Source organism: Apium graveolens, chromosome 11 (assembly GCF_009905375.1).
Source record: "Apium graveolens cultivar Ventura chromosome 11, ASM990537v1, whole genome shotgun sequence".
In the NCBI taxonomy this organism is placed as follows: Eukaryota; Viridiplantae; Streptophyta; class Magnoliopsida; order Apiales; family Apiaceae; genus Apium; species Apium graveolens.
The window spans coordinates 162,359,220-162,382,474 of record NC_133657.1 but is presented as its reverse complement, the minus strand read 5'-3'; the positions used below and the strand labels follow the sequence as shown (position 1 = coordinate 162,382,474).

Below are 23,255 nucleotides of genomic sequence, written 5' to 3'. Positions count from 1 at the left end.
CATCGAAAGAAACCTTTCTATCAAACTCTAAATTGCAAGTAATTTATACATGTAAAATTATAAACTAATAATAACTATTCATCTTTAGGGATACCACTGTTTGAGGTACATGCTATGAAAGGTCCCCCTCTTTATAACTAAATCTTAATCTCTATAACAATAATAAACCAGAGAATATGTATGAACCTACATAGATCTCTGGTGAGCAGAAAACCTTTAGTTACATCCTTTTTCAGAAGATCTATTCATGACGTCACATCTATATATCTAACTGAGCAGTAGGTTAAAACCAAAAAGCACCATTGTCCCTCTCAGCCAAAATTGGTTTGTCCAACTGCTCACTCTAGCCTCATGCTAATATTGCACAAACAAAAACTTTTCTGTTGTATTTTTGTTTTTGAAGAAGCTTAAATCTATACATGCAACCTGTGTATTTACACATCATCATCAGTTAGTGTGGCAAAGGAGAAAGGTTTAAACTTGTAACCATCACCATGATAAAACTTATTCTGAAATTCCACCCAATGGAGACGCAATGCATGAAGAAAAGCACTGAGAGTTTCCATCATCAGCAGTATGAATGCTGTTGCAAACACAAACACTGCTAATCCCACCAAACGAATAATGATATTGTCATACCTGCATCGACAATTATTTGACAATTGGAACAAGGACTTAGAAGCATAAAGGCATGTACTTGGACCAGGTTAGGATTGTGCACCATCATTCAGTCAGAAGTGGTCACTTTAGCAACACATAAGAAAGCATTTACTGGAGAGACTGATGGAAGAAAGTGGCATCAAGTCACTTCAGATTTATGCTCTTGACATTTAATAACTACTAATAGTTAAATCTAGGTAAGCAGTAATTTACACACTGAACCTTTTACGGTCAGTCTAAGAGCAGCAGGACTTATTTTAAAAGAACATGCCTTCTTACCCACTCATAACATATTTTGTTTCACATAAGATATATAGACATCAATACTTGAGCTTAAAAACTTGGCAATCGTCTTGTATGACATAAAAACACTTCTCGGTAAACCATAGCAAACTGAGTGGCACCAGTGGCGGAGCCAGGGAGATAAACCTCCTGGGGGCACTGTTCAAACAACCGTTATAATTTTTAAATTAGTAGAAAATTAAATGTAATACTTTTGAAGTTTTTGTAATACTTCGTCATATTTCTAACAAACAACACCATATTTCGTCTAAGAAGTTATAATTTTTTCAACAGTTAGTTTGGTAGGGTGAATTCATGATTCACTGCTCAAGTAAAAGGGCAAATTGCTGAGACTTATGTGTCCAATTTACACACTTAAAATTTGAAAACTGGGGGCACTAGTATCAAAATTTATATATAAAATTTTAGAAGTGGTGGTAGATAATTCCGAGTGAGCCAAGCTGTAAACACAGTAGCAAATATTGTATAACAAGCTAATGAGGATCAGGGAAATTGATCAAGAGAGTTTGCAACAGGAGAACTACCTCAATGCCCAGAGACGAAGGTATGATGCGGTATTAGAAACTGCACCAAGTACAAATTCAATAGAGTGTATCATTTGATGTACAAAGATCTCACTAAAGTTGAATTCCTCAATGTGTTGCCGTGCAGAACCAGGTTCCGAATCAGAATCCATCTCAGAGGTTCCAAGAAAACCATAGGTTTGACCTTGAAATCTCTAATAAAAAATTGAAAAGTTACATTTAAGAATAGGGAAGATTTTTACGCAAAAAAAAAAAAGAATAGGGAAGATTTACTCCAAAAAAAGGGGGAGATTGGACTGGGGACTCTAACTATTATGACTTCCATACATACTAATTTTCTTTCGGTACCAATATAAGATAATAAAGATATCACAAAATCTATCGGGGTTGGTTCCCCCACTATGACCCCTCCCTCCCCCACTGCAAGTTAGTATCAAATAATAAAAGTTGTTGAATAACGTGTGGTAAGAAAATGCCTATGGCTATTCAATTTTTTGATGACTAGTTTGTTAGGTTATAAATTGGCATTAATCATGTCCAGGATTGGCTCGAAACAAACTCGGGCCAAGCAGGCAGACATTTTCATGGACAGATTAATTTCTTTATAGCCTTAAATATAAGAGAGAATATATGCAAACATCGGAACACGTATTACCTCAGAGTGAAGTTTCTTCAGAATGAAAGGTTTTGGGAAAAGCATCCATGGAACAGCAACAAGAGCTGCAAGCAACAAAATGACCTACAACAAAAATACTCTTACCATGGCTGACATATAAAATTTACTTCATATCTACATTTTATAATTAAAATAAAAAATAAGAAACAGAGTGCATGCCTGAACCACACTCTGGCCCCAAAACAATTGATTTTCACCAAGCTTATCAAATGGACTCAAGAACATGTAAATCATTACATGATACAGGTCAGCTTGAGAACCAGTGCACCACTTGATCAAAATGAGAAGTGAGAGATAACCAAAAAGGCTATTAAGAAAGATCATCTGTGGCACAAACTGATACCTGAGAATTGAGCTCAAAGTAAGTCGATCTCCCAAATTTAAGTTCTATTGATCATTATATTGCATAGCTACAAGGAAGCAGAGAGTACACACTTTATATCCAGCGAATTACCAAAGAAACATGCATCAAAGTAGCTAAGCATGATTCCTAGATTCATCTGGGAAACACCTAACAGAATGGACATCTTCATCTTAAGAGAGTTCAGAAAAGGAAGCTCACTACGACTTCCACGCCAGCTGGGATCAATGCCAAAAGGGTACGGATCTCGAAATTTGATCAAGCCCGCCGAATATGCATCACTGTTGAAAACATAAGTTTGTTGTAGGTAGTAGTTAGCTTAAATTAAGTACATATGTGATGCCTGGATCTGATCTTGTTTATAAGAGATATCATGGTGAACCAACTTAAATTTATTCTACTTTTTCGGAATAAAATTGTTATCAGACATTAAAAAGGAGTTACGATTCAGCAAAGAGATTTCCTGCATACAGATGAAGCAGGGAAGAACACAGAATTTAAAGAGAGCATTGCTCATCACTGAAGACAATAAAAAAAAAATCAAGTGTTTCTAAAATATATGATGCTGTGCAAGATATCTTTGCTTGACTTGCTGCTATCAAGCTATCATAATAAATGCTGGTCAACTGTAGAATTAACAATATCCTCCCATTTATGAAGATCCTCAATTGTGTTCAAAGATGGCAAATTTTCTACGACAGAATATGTAACTAACGACTTATACAAGTTTAGAAAAAATTCATATCACCAACACAATACTACAGCAAATTCAGATTATCATGATGGAATCCATTACAGCAAGCAGTATGGAGACCAGTTATAGCAGAACTACCTGCTGCATGAAAAAATCCCTCCTAATTATTTGTACGAGCTAACTAATGTTGATAAAAAGATCATAATGTTAAAAATCATTTCAACCTTATGGGAAATTATTCTATATGTTTAAATATTGCTATTTTAGATATTACATTTTGTTAAAGTGGTTCAAATTAAAAAAGATAAGCACAGACCTGCATGTATTATCACGGCATCTATAAGCAGAACTGCCAAATATGTGATAAGGAACAGAGAAAAATTCATTGTAGATCAATCCACAATATATTGAAAACATTGACATAAGGAGCAGGACATAGCGGCCACCAAAGAGCATCTCCATAAAACTTCCAAGTTTCTGAAAAACAAAATGGGAATAAAGCATACATGGCAGCAAAACAGAATCTGTAACCAAAAGAAATGTTTATAGGTCCTATTTGCTCAAATTCAGGTACAGAATATAGGACCATATATAAGTTGCAGTTTTTTCTTCGGAAAAGCATATTATTTTGTTAGATGAGGCAAAAATAAGGGATGGTGACAGCAAGGCTTTTCCTCTTCGCTTGTCAATCCAGTTGGATACAACAGCAATGAAAATTATCATTTTAGCTAAGAAAAGAACAGGCCCTAAGGAACCAGCGCGTATGGCTATTATTAACTGCTAGTAAATACATACCCATTGTCTTGACTCTTGAGTTGATATTGGGACAATGATCTTGTTACGTGTCTGTGATTAGGAATTGGTGCTGATGCGGAACAAAGAATAACAAAATTAATTTGTACTTATTTTATATTATTAGTTACAATTGGTTAAGAATAGTAATATATATAGTAGGTAAGAATTATTAGGTAGTAGTTATTAACTAGGATTTGTTTGCTATTTTTTAGCATCTTACCAGTTCACCAAGTTCTAGGATTTTATATATGAAATTGTAATCTTCGTGGGATAGAGTTGATTATTATAAATTATATTATATTGTGTGTTTTGCTGATTCTCTGCGGAGATAGGCCCATGTCCCCCTACTTTCCCTTTCCCTAATCCTTGTCCTACATCAAGTGGTATCAAGAGCCACCATTCCTCCACCCAAACACCATATTAGGCCATTTTATAACCAAAATTAACCTCCACACACACAAAATCACTGCCCAGCCATTCTTGTGTCTCAGGAAATTCATCAAACACTTAACAGCATCCATCTAACAGTCCACCAGCAGTCCAAGCAGCCACCAGAAATTGCTCCAGCAGCCTTTCCAGAAAGTTCCAAAACAGTCCCCCAACTTCCTAAAAGTTCCAAGCTAGGAAGCACCGACATTGATACGGCGACACGGGACACGGGACACGGGGATTTGTCAATTATCAAAGTGTCCTGGATACGGGACACGGCAAAAAAAGTTATAAAAATATATAAAATATTTTAATATGTGTTATATATATATATGGGTGCCCTTCCATAGCCCCAGGTGGTACCACCTGCCGCATTGAAACATTGCGGCAGCCCTACAGCATTGTTTCATTGGAGCTAGTGCAATGAAACATTGCTGGAGGACACTGTTATGAAACATTTTCATAGCTGGAGGACACTGTTTGCCCACTTTTTTTTTCTAATTTATTTTTTCGAACTTATATTTTGATATTTTTTAATTAATATTTTAAACTAAAATATTTAGATTTTTAATATTGAATTTAAATTTTTTGAATGAAAATATATTTTTAATTATTTGTTCGAAATAGTATTTTCGAATTTTTATTATAACGAAATATTGTGAGTTTTATGTTTTTTTTTAATATTGTGAGTTTTTTGTTTTTTTATTTTTCTTGTATTTGTCCAATTTAATTTATCAATTTTTAATTTATAGTAAACGAATATAATGCTAAAAATTGAAAATGTAGAAAACTAAACAAAATGAAATTTTATCGATTTTTCGTTAGCTATAAAAAAAATATAAAATAACTCAACCCCGGAATGCTAAACATTTTTTTGTAACAAATAAAAAAAATACCCGCACAGCAATGTTTCATTGCGGCTAGTGCAATGAAACATTGCTGGAAGACGATGTTTTAAATGTAACGGTTCTTGCCCGCTTTATTTTTTCTAATTTATTTTTTTGTTAAAATTGAATTTTTAAATATTTTTTCGAACTTATATTTTGATATTTTTGAATTAATATTTTAAACTAAAATATTTAAATTAAATATTGAATTTAAAATTTTTGAGTGAACATGTATTTTTTAATTATTTGTTCGAAATAGTATTTTCGTATTTTTATTATAAGGGAATATTATGAGTTTTATGTTTTTTTAATATTGTGAGTTTTATGTTTTTTTTATTTTTCTTGTACTTGTCCAATTTAATTTATCAATTTTTAATTTATAGTAAACGAATATAATGCTAAAAATTGAAAATGTGGAAAACTAAAAAAAATGAAATTTTATCGATTTTTCGTTAGCTATAAAAAAAATATAAAATAACTCAACCCCGGAATGCTAAACATTTTTTTGTAACAAATAAAAAAAATACACTCTGCCACCTACAACATTGTTTCATTGCGGCTAGTGCAATGAAACATTGATGGAGGACACTGTTATGAAACATTGCTGGAGGACATTGTTTACCTACTTTATTTTTTCTAATTTATTTTTTCGAACTTATATTTTGATATTTTTGAATTAATATTCTAAACTAAAATATTTAAATTTTAATATTGAATTTAAAATTTTTGAATGAAAATGTATTTTTTAATTATTTGTTCGAAATAGTATTTTCGGATTTTTATTATAACGGAATATTGTGAGTTTTATGTTTTTTTTTAATATTGTGAGGTTTTTGTTTTTTTATTTTTCTTGTATTTATCCAATTTAATTTATCAATTTTTAATTTATGGTAAACGAATATAATGCTAAAAATTGAAAATGTGGAATACTTAAAAAATGAAATTTTATCGATTTTTCGTTAGCTATAAAAAAAATATAAGATAACTCAACCCCGGAATGCTAAACATTTTTTTGTAACAAATAAAAAAAATACAATCTGCCACCTACAACATTGTTTCATTGTGGCTAGTGCAATGAAACATTGCTGTAGGTGGCTTTTTAACCACCCGCTGCAATATTTTATATATGTTGGGGCTGGGCTGAACACCTCCCGCAATGACTCATTGCGGGAGGGTTTTTTATTATTATTTTGTTCTCATTTGTTTTTTTAAAATTAAAAATTATTTATAAAAAATATTTAATTCATCATAACTTCATTAAGGAGTACAAATGTGTTATTATACATAATTTTGACATATTTAAAATTCAAACTAAAATAGTTTAATTAGAATTTACTCAAAAAAGTTTTAGAGAAGACGACACCTTTCGATCAATAAACAATCATACTTGCAATACTTCATTCATACATTTCAGTTACTATCTTAGGTTTTTTATTTTTTTTTATTAAAACTAATATTTTAATTATTTTTCCAATTATATATCTAATTTACTTTTAAATTTTTAACTCATTATACAATTGATAATAAATGGGAAGTAGTAATAAAATTAAAAAATATAGAACAAATAGTTGTTAAAATTAATTATATATTTTCTAACTCCGTTATTATTGAAAAAAAATTAATTCATTAAAATATAAATTTTTGTTATTTTAGAAATTAAATAAAAACAGTAATCCTGCCGCATTATTTCATTGTGGTAGGTACCTCCCGCAATGTCTCATTGCTGGAGGTCTGCTGCAATGAAACAATGCGGAGCATCAGGTGGTTACTACAACCACCTGGGGTTGTGGACCAAAACCCTATATATATAGATGTATGTATATATTTGATTCTATATATATAGGGTTATAAATGATGAAGAGAGGAGGATATATAAGACAGAGAGACACAAAATTAGGGATAATATAAGATGATTTCGGCTTTTAAAAAAAGATTTTGGGCTTTTTTAAGATGATTTTGGGCTTTTTTATTTGGGCTGAGTCGGTGGGCCGTGTCGGTCGCATGTCGAACCCGTATCGGTCACGTGTCGAACCCGTATCGGTTTCCTTTTTCTTCGACACGCCATGTGGCATGTCGGACACGTACTCAGCAGTGTCGGTGCCGTGTCCGACACGCATACGGCATCTTTTTTTGAGTGTCGGTGCTTCCTAGGTTCCAAGACAACCCTGAATTTTTAAGAACTAGCAAAACAGCTCCTGAGTTTCCAGGACTTGTGATTCAAGCCTTATTTTGACATAATGGTTAATGTTAGCGAAGTAAACAATAGTCTTGATACATACTTTGAGCAAAACAATCAGAGATTACAAAATTTGCAGAACAAATTTGAAGATTTGGGTTTGCACATGCAAGATGTACAAGCAACACTCAAAGTAATTGTGGATAAACTTGGCATACTACATCATCTTACAATTGTACGACCTCCGACCTCCATCCCTGCCTCAACATCAACCTAATGGTGAGGTACGTGAAACTTGAAGTTACTGAACTCCATGGAGAAAAAGTTTCGAGAGTCTACTAAACATGTGGATATAAAAGCAAATAGTGATCGTACTAAATTCAGACGTTGAACTTCATAGATTTCAGTGTGAAAGCATTGAAGAAGAAGTGGTAGAGGACGCTATTAAAAGTAAAGAAGCTGGAAAAGCTATGATGCTGAAACATATCGATTTTTTTAGGTGTTGACAACATATTGACAACCACTACTGCATCAAAATCTGTTATTCTTTCAAGGTTGCTTCCAAAGACATTGTTCACAGGTTTGAAATTTGACATCTTCAAGTTCGGCTACAAACCATCTCCTTTCATGCTGATTATTAAATTTTGCAACTCATGGACGAGTTTTTTTAAAGACGAGGAAAATGATGCGGAACGAAGAATAACAAAATTAGTTTGTTTTTATTTTAAATTATTAGTTAAGAATGGATTTAGTTATAATTGGTTAAAATTAATATTATATATAGTAGGTAAAAATTATTCAGGTAGTAGTTTCAATTAGAATTTGTTTGCTAGTTTTATGGATCTTACTTGTTCACCTATTTTTAGAATTTTTACATGGGAAATGTGGAGATAGGCCCATGTCCCCCTAATTTCCCTTTCCCCAACCCTGGTCTTACATCACTTCATATATGTATGTGTATGTGTGTTTGTGTAATGAAATTTGCTTATCATTCTCTCCTATAAAATACCATCTGGTTCATATATGTACATGTGTGTAATGGCCCTCTAATCCTTGCACAACAAACCATTATAATAGGCAACAAGTTCACCCATATCCATTATTAATCTATTCATATGTACAATAATCCATTAGTGATCTAAACTGTGTGATCATGTCCATTATCCTTTAGATTAACCTATTACTAACTAGCCACTTCTCTTCTTCTCAATATTCTCCAGCCATATCACTAAATGGCGTATTAAAAGGATGCAGATTCTTGGCTGAAAAACCTCTAAAATAAATCCTTCTTTTCTAAATCAACTTCATCTAGAGATCTAGTGATCTAGTCTGACATAAATAAAATATGCCTTAAATTCAGAGAAGAAAAGGAAAAAACTTGATCCCGTAAAAATTAAAAAGAAACATAGCTCATGATGCCACTGGTTTTCTTTTTATGTACTCTAATGTAAAATAAACAAACTTCTTTACCAAGATTTCAAGCCAAAATATACTATAGAGTATAGAAGATTATACCTGAGAACCAAGCTTGCTTTCCCGGGCAATGAGGTAAAGTGCTCCTACTAATAAGCAGATTCCATGACCCCAATCCCCAGACATAACAGCAAAAAGGAAAGGAAATGTAATAACAGTGTAAACAGCGGGATTCGCCTCCCGGTATCTAGCAATCCTGATAAAGTCATTGCAAAAGTGCATGGTCAGTCTATAATGCGCACACTTACCTATTTACGAGCACGGTTGATGAAAATCACAGGAAGTACAACACCAATATATTTAATGAATCAACAAGCATCACTGTATCGGTATCCAGATTCCAGACCAAACAGTATATTATTTAATTTCTTAATAACTCTGACGTAGAAAGAGCTAGAGATTACCATCCCATCTTAAAGAGGGCAGAGTAAAATAAAAATAAAAAATAATCCAAAAAACAAGTTTAAAAATCATAGGAAAATTAGAGAGAGAATGCAATCATTGCCCTTTATTTTCATTTCTTCCTAGCTAAATAGAATGAACCTCGACTCATCGTCAACTACAGTATTTATACTTTATTACAATCCCAATTACGTAGCAACAAACATTAGTTCCCATTTCCCATGGATCCGTTTGTAAACCAAGTTTGATGCACTGAGCAATTTACTTTTTTGTCTTGGGCACCGATTCTTCATTAAATGAAGATGCTTTGCAGAATATATATATATATATATATATATATATATATATATATTCATCTACTTTCTTGTTCTTTTTGTAAGTTCAAAATCAATTCCCATAAAGATCATGTTCACTTAAACAGAAAAAACCACTTAATTCATTTTAAGAAGATCATTATCACCTACCCATAAGCATCCACAATTTCTTGATAGGCATTCGTAAAGCTGTTGGTTCTGAAGTATGTTGGAGGTGCCTCCAGAGCATCCATAGCATGAAATATTATACCTACTTGGGAATTGCTATCAAATGTCGCACGTCGCAATGCTTCCTGAATCTATTGAAGAACGGATGTTTTGCCTTACAAAAAATTTACTACAAAACATAAAGTACAAAGTCACGGTGAAAGGGAAATGCACCTGCACTTTTGCAAATATTGGACACCATCCTTCCCCAACAAGACACTTTTTTGTAACATCAAAGTTCAGCATATTCAATGTATCAAAAACTGCTTTCTCTCTTTTAACCTAAATGAACAATGAAGATGTAAGTCTCATCCCGAACATGACCAAATAAAAACCATCCATCCCCCCCCCCAACCTGCACACACATTTAATTAGCATACTAAACGATAAGATACATAAATAACTAATGGAAACTAATACCATTATTAGCCATTTTGTCAGGTAGAAATTAATGGAAGTCAGGGCTTTACTTCGGTGACGTATTCCAGCGTCTAAAGTGATTTCCAATTCGGATAGACGAGACAAGACCTGTACAATTAAGTTAGTAATTAATCCAAAAATTGTGCTAGAGCACTGAGAATAAGTACACTCAAGAGCTACAATATTTCACTTTCCCGCTAGAAGTTTGCAGCTCATATTTTTTAAGATATTTCGATGTAAAGTGTCATTTAAATAATAGGGATCACATTCAAGGCGATTCATTATGTTCAGTACAATTTAAAGCATGAATATACATAGTTTCTTGTGTGTGTTTGTGTGCTTTAGAGACAGCATACTTCACGAGTTAATTGCCTCTGCTTGGTCATATCTTCTGGAACAGGATAACAATTAGCCCCAAATGCTTCACATATTTTTAATATCTTTGACTTTGCCTGCTCTCCTGAGAAGAACACTACAAATACTGTTTTCTCCACCTGAGAGATAAATAGTCATGAAGTCACCAACTTAAAACTTGAAATATTTTTAGAAAGCCTCACTAAGATTTACTTGGCTGTCATAAATTCTGAACTGAGAAGTACTGCAGTCACTAAACATCTTTATCTAAAGCTTAAAAAACGGTATGATGTAGTACAGCAAAGAACTCGGAAAAATTCTGAACACAGTGATTACTTTATGAAGTACATAAGAACCCAACCATATCAGTGGATAGAGGATCCATGATTGGATCATCTGCCGGTGACTGGTTAAATAGTATATTCCCTCTCGTTGCTCGAAACAGTATCCTTTCAAATCTCATCACTTTAGATTGAGAGATAATGCCACTTATAAATCTTAAACCAGTCAGACTTGATGGTTCAGGTTGCAATTCCTGTCACATGAAGCATATATTATTTATAAAAGAATACTTGATAAATTGCTGGTAATGGTCAAAAGAAACACGGTTAGATGAAAACCAGTTCAAGTAAAGATGTTGCATCCGAATAATCATTATTTAAGTATGCATGTTCGTCCAGCTCTCTGTCCTCATCTACCAGATGGCCCTTACTAGAAACAAGAAAGTCACCTGCCTGGAATATCAACAGTTAGACCTATTTAATATTAGTAGGTAAACACTTTTCGCATATTAATTATATAATATCTATCTGTGATTTGAACACCAATATCACCAATATATAATACAATAGCGTATATCTTTTTAATTAAGAATATATCCCTTGCAAACACAAATAGTAAGTGTCATATAAAGGTAATTATGAATATGCAAATGCAACAGCAACCTGATTCTCCTACACCGCCACACCTTAGTTAACCTAAGTAATGAAGGTTATAATTGAAAGATCGTGCCCGTTTAACAAATCTTAAATCTGAAAATAAGTAACTTATTTCCAAATTTGAAAATAAGATTTGATTTTTAATTTCTATGACAAATAGTTATATTCCAGAAAAAATATGTAAATCAGAATTTTTTCTAAAAAATAAGTTAATTATTACTTATAAGTAACGAATCCAAACAGGGACAGTAGAAACATCAGTGTACCTTCTCCAAAACAATCTTATACTCCACCAACTCGTTAAATGAATTCTGCAGTTTCTCACTGTTACTGTTCATCTCATTTAGCTCATATTCATGCTCAGCAAGTTGTATCTGAAAGAAATAAAATGACGAATATGAGCAATGAGAAAATTAATATCTGATTTTATTAATTCAAAGAAGTTAAATTGCAGCGATATACATGAGTTAATAAACATATATGAACAACTGAGCAGACCTCCAGTTCCTCAAGCTCTATGTCTGGTCGCATGCCAGGATGAACAGACGACGGTAAACTGGCTCTAAGAATTTGATCTTTAAAAAATCGTAATTTCCTTGACATCTCTGCACATCTTTTTACCTGTGATCCAGAATGGGACAAATACGTATGCATAGATGTTTTCCAGTATGTATAAGCGTCTTACATATTCAATAACATAGTACTCATGCTCCATCTTCCTATGTCCATGCAGCAATACAGACTGATGACGAACGAAAGTGGGAGTAAAAGGTATGCTTTGCAGGCATTTAATAGAAGGTCCGAGAAAGATGTTTAAGTAAGGAAATTAAAGGCAGGAAGTTTAAAAGATAATCAAATAATATAACCGCAATGAATTTATTGAAATGATTAGATATCATTCATAAATTAACCTAAATAACTCCTACTCAAAAAGTCAAAATGTCATCTCTGAACTCTTTCTACTCCAATTAATCCCTAAAAAGATATAGGTCCTAATAAAACTACTTTTAGTGACTTGCTTAAGCTAAAATCTTTTATACTACTCCTTGCCTCCATGGTGTGAATTCCACAATCAATAATATTGACTTAAATAGTCTTAAAGTCAATTCTCTTGAATCCGTCCTACATCACTCAAAGCTATGTCAGAGCCCCCAATACAACAAAACTCATTCACATACAACATTAATGATAGCCATAAACCAATTTTTTTTTATGAAATTAACTTATCGATCATAAAGTACAGAAGATGAAACCCTGTATGAGCACTGTTAAGAGATTTTAGACCTGTTCGCCAAAAGACAAATATATCAACATGCATTCAAATAAATTTGATTGACAAGTACCTGGTTAACAAATGTCCGCTGGAAAGGGCTTTTATCAGCATTTAACTGCAAAGAAATAGCATTACACGGTGTGTTAGCTGATATGGTTAGATACAGTGTACCAAAATAATAGGGACACACATGGTTGTTACGTCGGTAAGTCGAGTCGAGTCGAGTCGACCAGGGTGTCCGACAAGTAGAGTCGTGACTAGTCAAGACTAGTCGGCAAGGTATAAAATTATAAATATATAAATATATTGAGATATATTAATATATGATATATGTATGTTTTAATCTTCTAACCCCGAACACGTATTTTTCTTGCAAGGATTGCATTGTACAAACAATCTTAATATTCAAATCAGGCAAAAATCCGTATTTCCATTGAGGATCATTTAATTTTGCCTTCCATTTAGGGTCGTTAAACGGGTCATGGACAGGATCATTAGTTTGATCAGCCATCTGCCACACCACAGTTCACAAGAACAGAGTGTATGTGCTACTGACCTAAGTGTGTGCTACTGACCTATTGTGTAAACAGAGTTTAAATGTAAGTGAATAACTATATGTATATATACATACATGTTTGTGTATATATAACTATACATACACATGCATGCTTCGACTGGAGAACGATGGAGACGAATGGAGGCAGCTAGAGAATGATGGAGTCGACTGGGCTTTTGTTTTAAGGAGATTAGGTTACTTAAAGGGCTATTTTTGTAACTGGGCTGTTTGTTTTTTTGGATTTATAAACTAGTCGTTCGACTGGGTCTCCTAGTCGACCCAGTCCACCAGTCGAAGCCAAGTCGCCCGAAAGAGTTACAAAACAGCGGTCGAAGTTTCATGTCGACCTCTTCTGCTCGACTGCTCGACTAGTTGACGACTAGTCGCGACTAGTCGAGCGAAGTAACAACAATGGTCCGGGACAGAAAAGCTTCCCAAAGAATAAAGAAATATGAAAGTAAACAGGATAGAACATGAAGGATTCTAGAATATGCATACAGTTATATAAATTTACTTAGATGTTTGGACAAGTATATCACCAGGCGTGCTACGATAAATCATCAACACATAGAAGATGTATTATCTAAACAAACAATTTAGTAGAAGAATAAGTCTGCAAAAACAGCTCCGACAATTATATACTAATATACAAGAAAAACAACCATGTTTAAGGCACATTGCTACTTTAAAAAGTTCTTGTAGTTTCTTCATTTGTTACTATTTTATAGATCTTGTTTGTACAGTTTTACGCTCATATTCATAAATGCGGTGTTTAAGTTCTTCAAAATCTGGAGTATGCCTTTTGCCACCATAATTAGCTAAACAATGCACCAAATTAAACACAACCGAATTCAAAAAACATTAACTAGTTCAAGGATCGAAAATATACAATAGTGTACACATACAACCATATCCATTTTATTAGGTAAGACCAAAAATCAAACACATTATATCAAAAAAATTGCCTGGAAATGCAGCACATCTGCACATGACGTAAATTAGCTGTTGGTGAGCAACACAACTGATGAAATAAAAGTACAACACGTCAATGCCATAATCATCTATAACATTTTGTGTATATTATTGTATACTACTTCACAACGTAATATGCCGAATACGAAAATCGAAACACACTGCATTGCTACATTCAATCATCGCCTCTTTATCAAACTTATAAGTGATCACAAACAATAGTTACATAACCTAACAATGTAACAAACTCATCGAAAATTGAACCCCGAAAACGATAACGACTTAAAAAATTAGGCAATACAATGGATTGGAAAAAGGAAACATACATCGCGAAACTGAAGAAGACCGAGTTCACCGAGGTAAGTAATGGCCCGGTGAGCCGACTCGACCGGGATGATTAACTGAACAAAACTCATTTTCTCCGACCGCATTAGATCCATTTCCGGGAAAGTGTCGCCGTAATTCATTTTCCATTCACCGAACTGAGTGATCAGTGTTTCAATGCCTACAACCTCTCTCTCTCTCTCCCCACCTCTCTCTCGATCTGATGAATTGTATTAGTGCACTTTCAATTTCACCTTCTATGTGTATATGTTAGTTTTGATGGCGGTTTTGGAGAGCCCGTGCAAGTGCCAGTAATCGAGAATTTCGCGTCTTCTTTCCCGACGGTGCAAAGGAAGAGGAATTTTCGTGGGAAATGAATTTTTTCGTCGGCTTCACTAACTATATTTTGGATTTTTTTTAGTCACTGACCTCGAATTTAATTATTATTTTATCAAGTTTTTGTAACATTATTAAAAAAGTAAAAAAATTATTGGAAAATAAGAAAAAAAAAAAATACAGTCAAATTAGCAAACGGATCATAAAGTACTAAAAATATTAAAAAGTTACATATTAATACTTTACTAAACGACACGTTCAAAAACCTAATGAAAAAATCACTAATCACACAACTCTTTAATTTAATGTAACTCTTACTCGCTCAAAATCAAAACTATAAACTCATCCATTCTGATAGAATCGTGAGACAAGTATCCATACTATACTATTATAAAAGCGAAACATGGTTTCATTTGGTCTGTCGGTTAACACCTTCCTAAAATATATGTTAATATCTTCCAAAATAAAGTTTAAACAAATATAATTTAGTTAAAAAATAAATCATATATTTAATATAACTACAAACTCTATGAATTATTATTCAACTTATTTCTAATCGCACCCAACTTCTTTCTTATATCTTTTGTAGAGAAATAAAAACCTTCCAATTTTTTTATAATTCAAATATAATATAATAAAATAAATAATAAATAATAATATTCTAAAAAACAATACCAAATCATCCACATACATCATTACTATTCAAAATTCCCACTTTTCAATAATCTCTGCACATGCGTCAAGCAACCCAAAGTAGGAGGACATTTTAAGATTTTAATTATCTAAATTTTGAATCATTCAATAATATAATAGATACAAGATAATACGTAAATATTTTAACTTCAATAATCTCAATAATATATAATTATTATTTTTTATAAATTATTAAAAAAAAAAAATCATGTATCTGACGAAACTACAAATTCTATGAATTACTATCCAACTTGATTTCTAATCGCACCCAACTTCTTTTTTATCTCTTTTGTAGGGGAATAAAAACCTTCCAATTTTTTTTTACAATTCAAATTATAATATAACAAAATAATTAATAAATCAAGAAAAAAACAAAAAACTAATATTATTAAAAATAATACCAAATCATCCACATACACCATTATTATTCAAAACTCCCACTTTTTAATAGTCTATGCACATGCGCGAAGCGACCCAAAATAGGAGGATATTTTAAGATTTTAACTATCTAAATTTTGAATCATTCAATAATATAATACATACAAGATAATACGTAAATATTTTAACTTCATTAATCTCAATAATATATAATTATTATCTTTTATAAATTATTAAATAAAATAAATCATGTATCTAATATAACTACACACTCTATATATTATTATCCAACTTAATCTATAATCGCACTCAACTTATTTCTTATCTCTTTTGTAGGGAAACAAGAACCTTCCAAAATTAGTTTTAATAATTCATATAACAAAAATAATTAATAAACCATGAAAAAATTTAAAAAACAAAATTACAAAAAATAATACAAAATCTTAATTTGGATTAAAGGTGGTAGTCGAAGAAGTTTTGTAAGATCAAAATCTAAAAATGAATTTCAGGGACTAAGAGAGGCAATGCAAGTAACTCTGTGTTACCCTCTGTATTCCATCTCTCGAGATATTATATCAATCACTTGAAAACAATTTTGAACAGAAGATATCAATATGGAAGACTCAAAATAAATAAGTTATAAATTGACTAAAGCAAAAAAGATATATAAATAATGAAAGTAAATAACTAACCCCGCAAATATCTCAATAGATAAAATTATGTAACAATCTGTCCTTCACGCCTTGAACGACCACGAATCGATATTATATCATCCATATTAGGTACTTCAATAGAGTTCTTAACACAAAAATTCTTAACATCTTCTAAAAATTTGTCCCATTTATCTTCTCTTAATGACTATAGTTCCATTTTCATAACTCGAACCATAATCATAGCATTTATAATATTTTGAGTGTTTTGTTTTAAAGTTTAACTATCTAAATTTTGAATCATTCAATATAATACATACAAAATAATATGTAAATATTTAACTTCATTAATCTCAATAATATATAATTAGCGTCTTTTATAAGTTATTTTTAGAAAATAATAAAATTATAAATGTATAATTAGTCCATGCATCGCACGGGTTATAGGCTAATATATATATAAACATAAAAATAGAATAAAGTTATAATAATGTGAATTTGGTATTAAATCAAACAACTCTCACGATTTATTTTTCTTACAAACATAGTTTTATAACTTATTTTTAAGATTTTTTTTTGTACATAAAAATTTAAACGTTAAATTAATATTCAAAAGAAAAGAATAAAATAATTTATGAAACAATATCTTTTGGGAGCCTTAAAATGCGTGTCTGTAGAGGATTTGGTCGTCACAATGAAACCTCAATCCAAATTAACCTGTTAAATCAATAAATAAATGCCCCCAAACTACACCCAAGATCTTTTAAGGTTACAGTTCTATAAACAAGATATCCAAATTCCACCAATAAATTTTTCACTTTCTTTTAAAACTCTTTTCAATAATTTCCAATTCACTACTAACCCGCTAGTATAACTTCGAAAAGAAGTATACTAGGCCCAAATACAATACACAACTATAATTTAATATAATATAAACAACTTTACACAAAAGAACTTACACTAATTCGCAAACCCTGGACCAACCACTTTCCAAAAGCTTCTTCTTTACATCCTTGAATTACGCAGTTAAACAGCGCAAGCTAATCCTCACTGGAGGTTAAATTTGAAAACAGGCAAGTATGAGCGGAAGAAATGCTCAGCAAGATCATTATAGCGAATATATGGCCGTTTTGATATAAAACCGACATATGCATTAGAGCAGAACATTTAAAATCATAATTGTTGAATCATAAATTTTTAGTTGAGGAACCCCAAAATTGATTCCTTAATTGTATTCAAAACCATTTTGATATTTATGAGCGAAATGCTTCAGCAATACTTTGAATCTTGACGAGAATAAAACTCGTAAAACAGTGTTTATGGAAATATCGTAAACCACAATAACATGAAACAATGATTATTGATTTAATCATAAACTTTACTCAAAACCGAACTCTTGAAATTAATACTTATTTTGCTGTCATATCAAATTAAATATCAATACGAACTTTGATGCTCACAACATCCCATACCGAAGTCAACATCAATCATCTATACCAATACCACCTTTGATATTTAACAACAACGTAAGTATCAGCATAAATCAGAATCTGAATCAAAACTGCATTTTACCATTATTCCAAAACAGAAACAGTTGATAAATCATTTATTCTATGAATATAAAAAATGATATGATAATTTAGATTGGGATCATTCTCCGACGGACGTACTATCACATGCTGATCAGCCCGTGTGATAGCACTGAGTCATGATTCGTAGAAACATGACCCCAAAAACACGAGTACTCAAACAAAAGGCAATATACCTTCCTGTGGCAAAAATTGTGTCATAATATTTCATATGACACTTAGAAATAGCCCTCCGCTGGACCGTCCGTCCCTGTCACTTACGCAATTATGATCCAATCTTAAAACCTTTTATTGAAAAGGGGTCATAATAATTGACACCCAAAATAATTTTATTCCCCCATTTACTTGGGTCCAAATCATCTTTCTCAAAATCCAAAACATTTATAATATCGGTAATTTGATAAGTAAAATCACTTAGATATTCTGAACATAGAATAGTAGAAGAGTACTTGCATAACCAGAATCATTAATTCAGCGATATGTAAAACATTTATCTATTCTGAACAGAGAATAGGGAAAGCAATACTTGCATAAGAAGATTTAAAATAAATATCACTTGAACAATAAGTGATGATAGGGATACTTGCCTTTGGGTTTTTAGCAGTTAGCCACACTCGCAAAAACGCATATATTCTGATATTCTGTCTCAAAATATCACCATCTTTCTTTTCAATACTTTACTGATATGTTGCTCCTGCGATTGCTAGAAGCCAGATATCCAATACCATTCCATCTTACTCTTTATCCAACGTCTTGTCCTGATCAACTCGAATGATCCGCATCTATAATTAAAAGATACAATTTTAATCGTCTAAACGATAATCACTCGACGAATTGCGCGTCAAAACCCTATCGTCTACCCATACGAGAGCCCACGCATAAAGAAAATAGTCAAATACAAGACTCTTCACTCACGTACACACGTAATTCACATAGAATATAAACACATAAGTCACGTATCAAATAATTCATATCGCATATGACTCAGTTCGTCAAAATATTCGACTCAGTATGTTTAAAACTGAAATCGGGTCAAAAATATGATTTTTCGATCAATAATCGACTCAGAATGACTCGTAAATCAAATGAACCTTTTGAAACAAAAAGAGTTTGGGTCTCGAAAGTATTTTTAATGAAAGTGGAATATTTTTCTGAGTCTAGAGGCGTTCGTTTCGTATTAAACGGACAAACGGTCTATTTATTAAGAATAAATCAAAACAAATTATAAATAATTGAATCAAATTATGATTTTCGAAAATAATAAAAGATAATATTTTGAAATTGAAATAAATATTTTAGAAAAAAATTCGAAATAACGTCTTTGTAAAACGGATTTTTCCTGGGGTCATACCCCTCAAAATCAATCACAAACCAACCCATTCCCACTGTACTCTAATAAAATCAATAAATGTAAAACACACAACACGTATAAACACGCCATAAACGAAAAATACGGTCAAAAGCGACTTCTATAAAAACTTCTAAAAATTATGAAATAAATATATAAACACTAGCATGCTATAATATACACAAGTACGAAGGCGGAATTTCGGAATCGTTACCCAAAATAAATTCTGATCACCCCGAAGAGAATATCTGATGTCCGGAAAATATTTCCATAAAAATTCGAAATTAATAGCGATAGATATATACACGCTAAGATGCCATGTGAAGTAATCACCGCCTCCAAACTCTTTTTCTACGCCCCAAAAATAAATTAAAACGGAAAATATGCTCCGCAAATTTTCTTCTCAAAACCTCGAAATATATATACCTATGCGTAGTTATCGAAACGCTAATCATTTAGATATATAATAATTGAAATTTGGACAAACAGTTTGTGAGATATGAATTTTTGAAAATTAAAAGTAAATAATATACGGAGAAGATAGAGGGACATGGGAGAATAGATAAACAGAAAGGGGACGCTGCGCGGAAAAGGAAGGGGGGAGGGGTAATGCGCGGGTAGGTGGCAGGGGAGTAGGGTGACACGTTTCTCTTTTTTTTTTTATAACTAAAAATCAATATAACATAATCAAAATTAGCCCGAAATTAATAATTATCGGGGAATAATATTTAATCTAATAAATATAAAATTTATACCAAAATTTCTTAAAATAATGAATATTCTAAAAATGTAAAAATATGATATATTTGAAAGTGCCACGATTTTATAAAAATGAAAATACAATTTTTTGTGGGGTTTGACGTCCCGATAGGGGCCCGGTCCGATAATTTTTATGAAACCGAAATATTTCTAAAATTCACGGAATATTTAAAAACTAATAAAACAAAATTTCCATAATTTTTAAAACATTTATGAATTGTGCATCCGACCCGCATTTTACGATTTAACGAACAAACGTTCGGGAAAATATAACCCGAAAAATTTCCAAAATAATTTTAAAATTCTCGAAATATTCAAATACGAATAAAATATAAGTTTCATGATTTTTGAAACATTCTGGAATTTAATACTGAATTTACACTTATATATCGGATCCAAAAATAGATTACTTAGCCGCTAAGTAACTATAAAAACGATACAATTGTTAGTCCCTTAACAATATGACAAGAATTACAGAAGGCAGGTTGAATGGAATTCTTGAAACTTTTTCTCGAAATAAAAATGTTCTAACTCGAAGTGTGAATTGATTGGCACAATGCGGAATAATTACTTAAATGAATCAAAACACAAGTAATTAAAAACAAGAGTCTTTAAAAACTTTCTAGTGGATTTGAATGATTCCACCAGAGATATATATTATATATCGAGAGAACCCTGTGTGCAAAATGCTCACAGCTGCTTACAAATATTGAACAACTTAGAGTACAGAGAAATGCTAAGAATTCTGCTTACAAATGTTTCTCTTCTTGTATCTCAGATTGTTCTTTAGTTGCTGCTTCTCGGTTTATATATCACCAAGATTACAACGTAATGAGACAGGATAATAAAACAAAAACTATCTAGTATATTACAATGCTACTTCATTACTCTATTCCAGCATCTTTGAATATTTTCATAATAGCATGGAAATGTCAATGCTTCTTTGTTCTCGAAAACCCAGTTAAATAGGCTACCACATTCCATTTGCATTCACTCGACGCATATGACTGTGTTGTCACTGTCAACAGATATTTGAATTCTTTATTTGTCGGGTTCATAATCATCCGTCGAGATATTGATCATCCGTCGGGTTGTTGATCATCCGTCGAATTCATTGTTTGTTCATCCGTCGTGTAGCAATCAGGCACTTGACTTCATTTCACTTATACAGAATTACAAGACATCATCTATGTACAATTAATCAACCTATTCTGCATATCTAACTAAGGTCAACATGACTCAAATACTACTACAGATTATAAACAATGTGTATGCAGAAATGTGCTACAGACTTATTGTTACATAAGCTACTCACTCGATGGATAATAAGTCATCATCCGTCGGGACTATATTGAGTCATCCGTCGGGACTATAAACCTTATCCGTCGAGTGCTACATAATTTCACTAAGTAAAATCTACCAAGGTGTTTTGTTCATGTAATCATCAAGTACACAACATATACACAACAATCTCCCCCAATTTATGTCTACTGGAATTGTAGCCATAAATTAAGAGACACTTGATGATAATAAAACACCTTAAAAATACAAATTTTAAAAGACAGTAGATAATACTGAAAAATGCTTCAATTAACAAAATGTACAAAGTTTTGCTCACAGTCTTTTTCAAGATGCTCCTCTAGCCTGAGCAGATTTATCTAGTTCCTTGAAGGTCTGGATCTCTTTCCAAGCTTTCTGTTGTTTTCCTCAATCTGATTTTGGAGCTGCCTGTGGAATTCCAGTTCATCAGATTCTGAGAGATTTAGCTTTCCTTGCATTTCCAAAAGAATCTCATTGCTAGAGATGCTCAATTGGTCTTCTAATCTAAAAAATCTTCTCACTCCTTTGTCATCCATGAACTCCTTCAGCCAGTAGGGCCTTAGATGCACTCTTCTCCCTGTGTAAGGGATGATTAGAGTCTTTGGGAGTGCATCTTTAGCTCTAACACTCCTTAGCTCTTCAATCTTCTTGCAGTAATGTTGAACCCAAAGTTCTTCTTGAAGGATGAATAAACTTTAATTAGTATTGCTTGGCTTTCTTGAAGGATCCTGTGAAGTGGCCATTGAATCTCCTTTCCTCCTTTGTACTTGAACACTAACCTTTCAGGTAGGTTTCTGTATGCATCAATTCCTCTCACTTCATCTAGGTCATCTAGATAGAGGTTTAGATCAGAAAATTCTTTGATGTCACACAAGTACATGTAATCTCCCTTATTGGCTTTAGATTGAGCTTTGACTAGAGATTTGGATTTGAGAGGTGACAACTTCACTTTCTTGACTGCTCTTGACTTTGTTCTCTTTGGCTTGTTAAGGATTGGCAAATAGAAGTCAGGAATTGGTATGTTCTCCCATTCTACTGGTTCATCCTTAGGCACTATAGGTTCACCATGGATGTTCCTGTAAGGATCCACCACTTTGATATCTTCAAATACAACAGAGGGTTTTGATGCTTGAGTTGTAGTTGGAGTGGATTTCTTGGGAAACTGATTCTCCAATTCCTTATCAACAATGTCCAGTTTCCTTTTAGTTCTTTTATCCAATTCCTTAATTCTTGGAGATTTCTTCTGTTGTTCAACTTGCTTCTTTGATTCAATAACTTCAGATGGCTGAGAAGGAATTTGTTGTGATGAATTTACAGCATGTAGCTTGGCCAAGATAGCAATTTACTCTTTCTTTTGTTTAGTCTTTTTAGCATCCAGAGCAGCTTACTTCTTTTCCTACTTCAATCTAGCCTTTTCTTCTCTCTTTTCTTAAGCAAATTGAGG

At 32.4% G+C, this 23,255-nt stretch overlaps 1 protein-coding gene across 6 annotated transcripts; it reads right to left on the bottom strand.

Moving 5' to 3' along the window:
* Positions 1-57: 57 nt before the first annotated feature.
* On the bottom strand, positions 58-15,122 carry LOC141697924 (V-type proton ATPase subunit a1-like). 6 transcript variants are annotated; one of them, XM_074502493.1, is made up of 18 exons: positions 14,741-15,122; positions 12,957-13,001; positions 12,112-12,234; positions 11,880-11,987; positions 11,296-11,409; positions 11,037-11,210; positions 10,678-10,815; positions 10,322-10,429; positions 10,076-10,183; positions 9,845-9,993; positions 9,021-9,174; positions 3,535-3,695; positions 2,599-2,805; positions 2,323-2,506; positions 2,143-2,226; positions 1,488-1,681; positions 1,348-1,403; positions 58-640 (listed from the first exon to the last, which is right to left on the bottom strand). In XM_074502493.1, the coding sequence occupies exons 1-18, from the start codon at positions 14,879-14,881 to the stop codon at positions 435-437; spliced, it is 2,454 nt and encodes an 817-aa protein (XP_074358594.1). In that variant the 5' UTR covers positions 14,882-15,122; the 3' UTR covers positions 58-434. The 6 variants fall into 6 exon arrangements, with proteins under 6 accessions (XP_074358594.1, XP_074358588.1, XP_074358590.1 ...); XM_074502487.1 differs by lacking the exon at positions 1,348-1,403 and having other exon boundaries at positions 58-639; positions 12,076-12,234; XM_074502489.1 differs by lacking the exon at positions 1,348-1,403 and having other exon boundaries at positions 58-639.
* Positions 15,123-23,255: the final 8,133 nt, after the last annotated feature.

What these genes read in the sequence shown, in the direction of transcription:
- LOC141697924 (XM_074502493.1), bottom strand. Translation starts at nt 14,881, where the DNA reads ATGAATTACGGCGACACTTTCCCGGAAATGGATCTAATGCGGTCGGAG. An exon ending in TAGAGCTTGAGGAACTGGAG is followed by an intron (nt 11,988 to 12,111) that starts GTCTGCTCAGTT and finishes TATTTCTTTCAG; the next exon opens with ATACAACTTGCTGAGCATGA. An exon ending in CAACATCTTTACTTGAACTG is followed by an intron (nt 11,211 to 11,295) that starts GTTTTCATCTAA and finishes TTCATGTGACAG; the next exon opens with GAATTGCAACCTGAACCATC.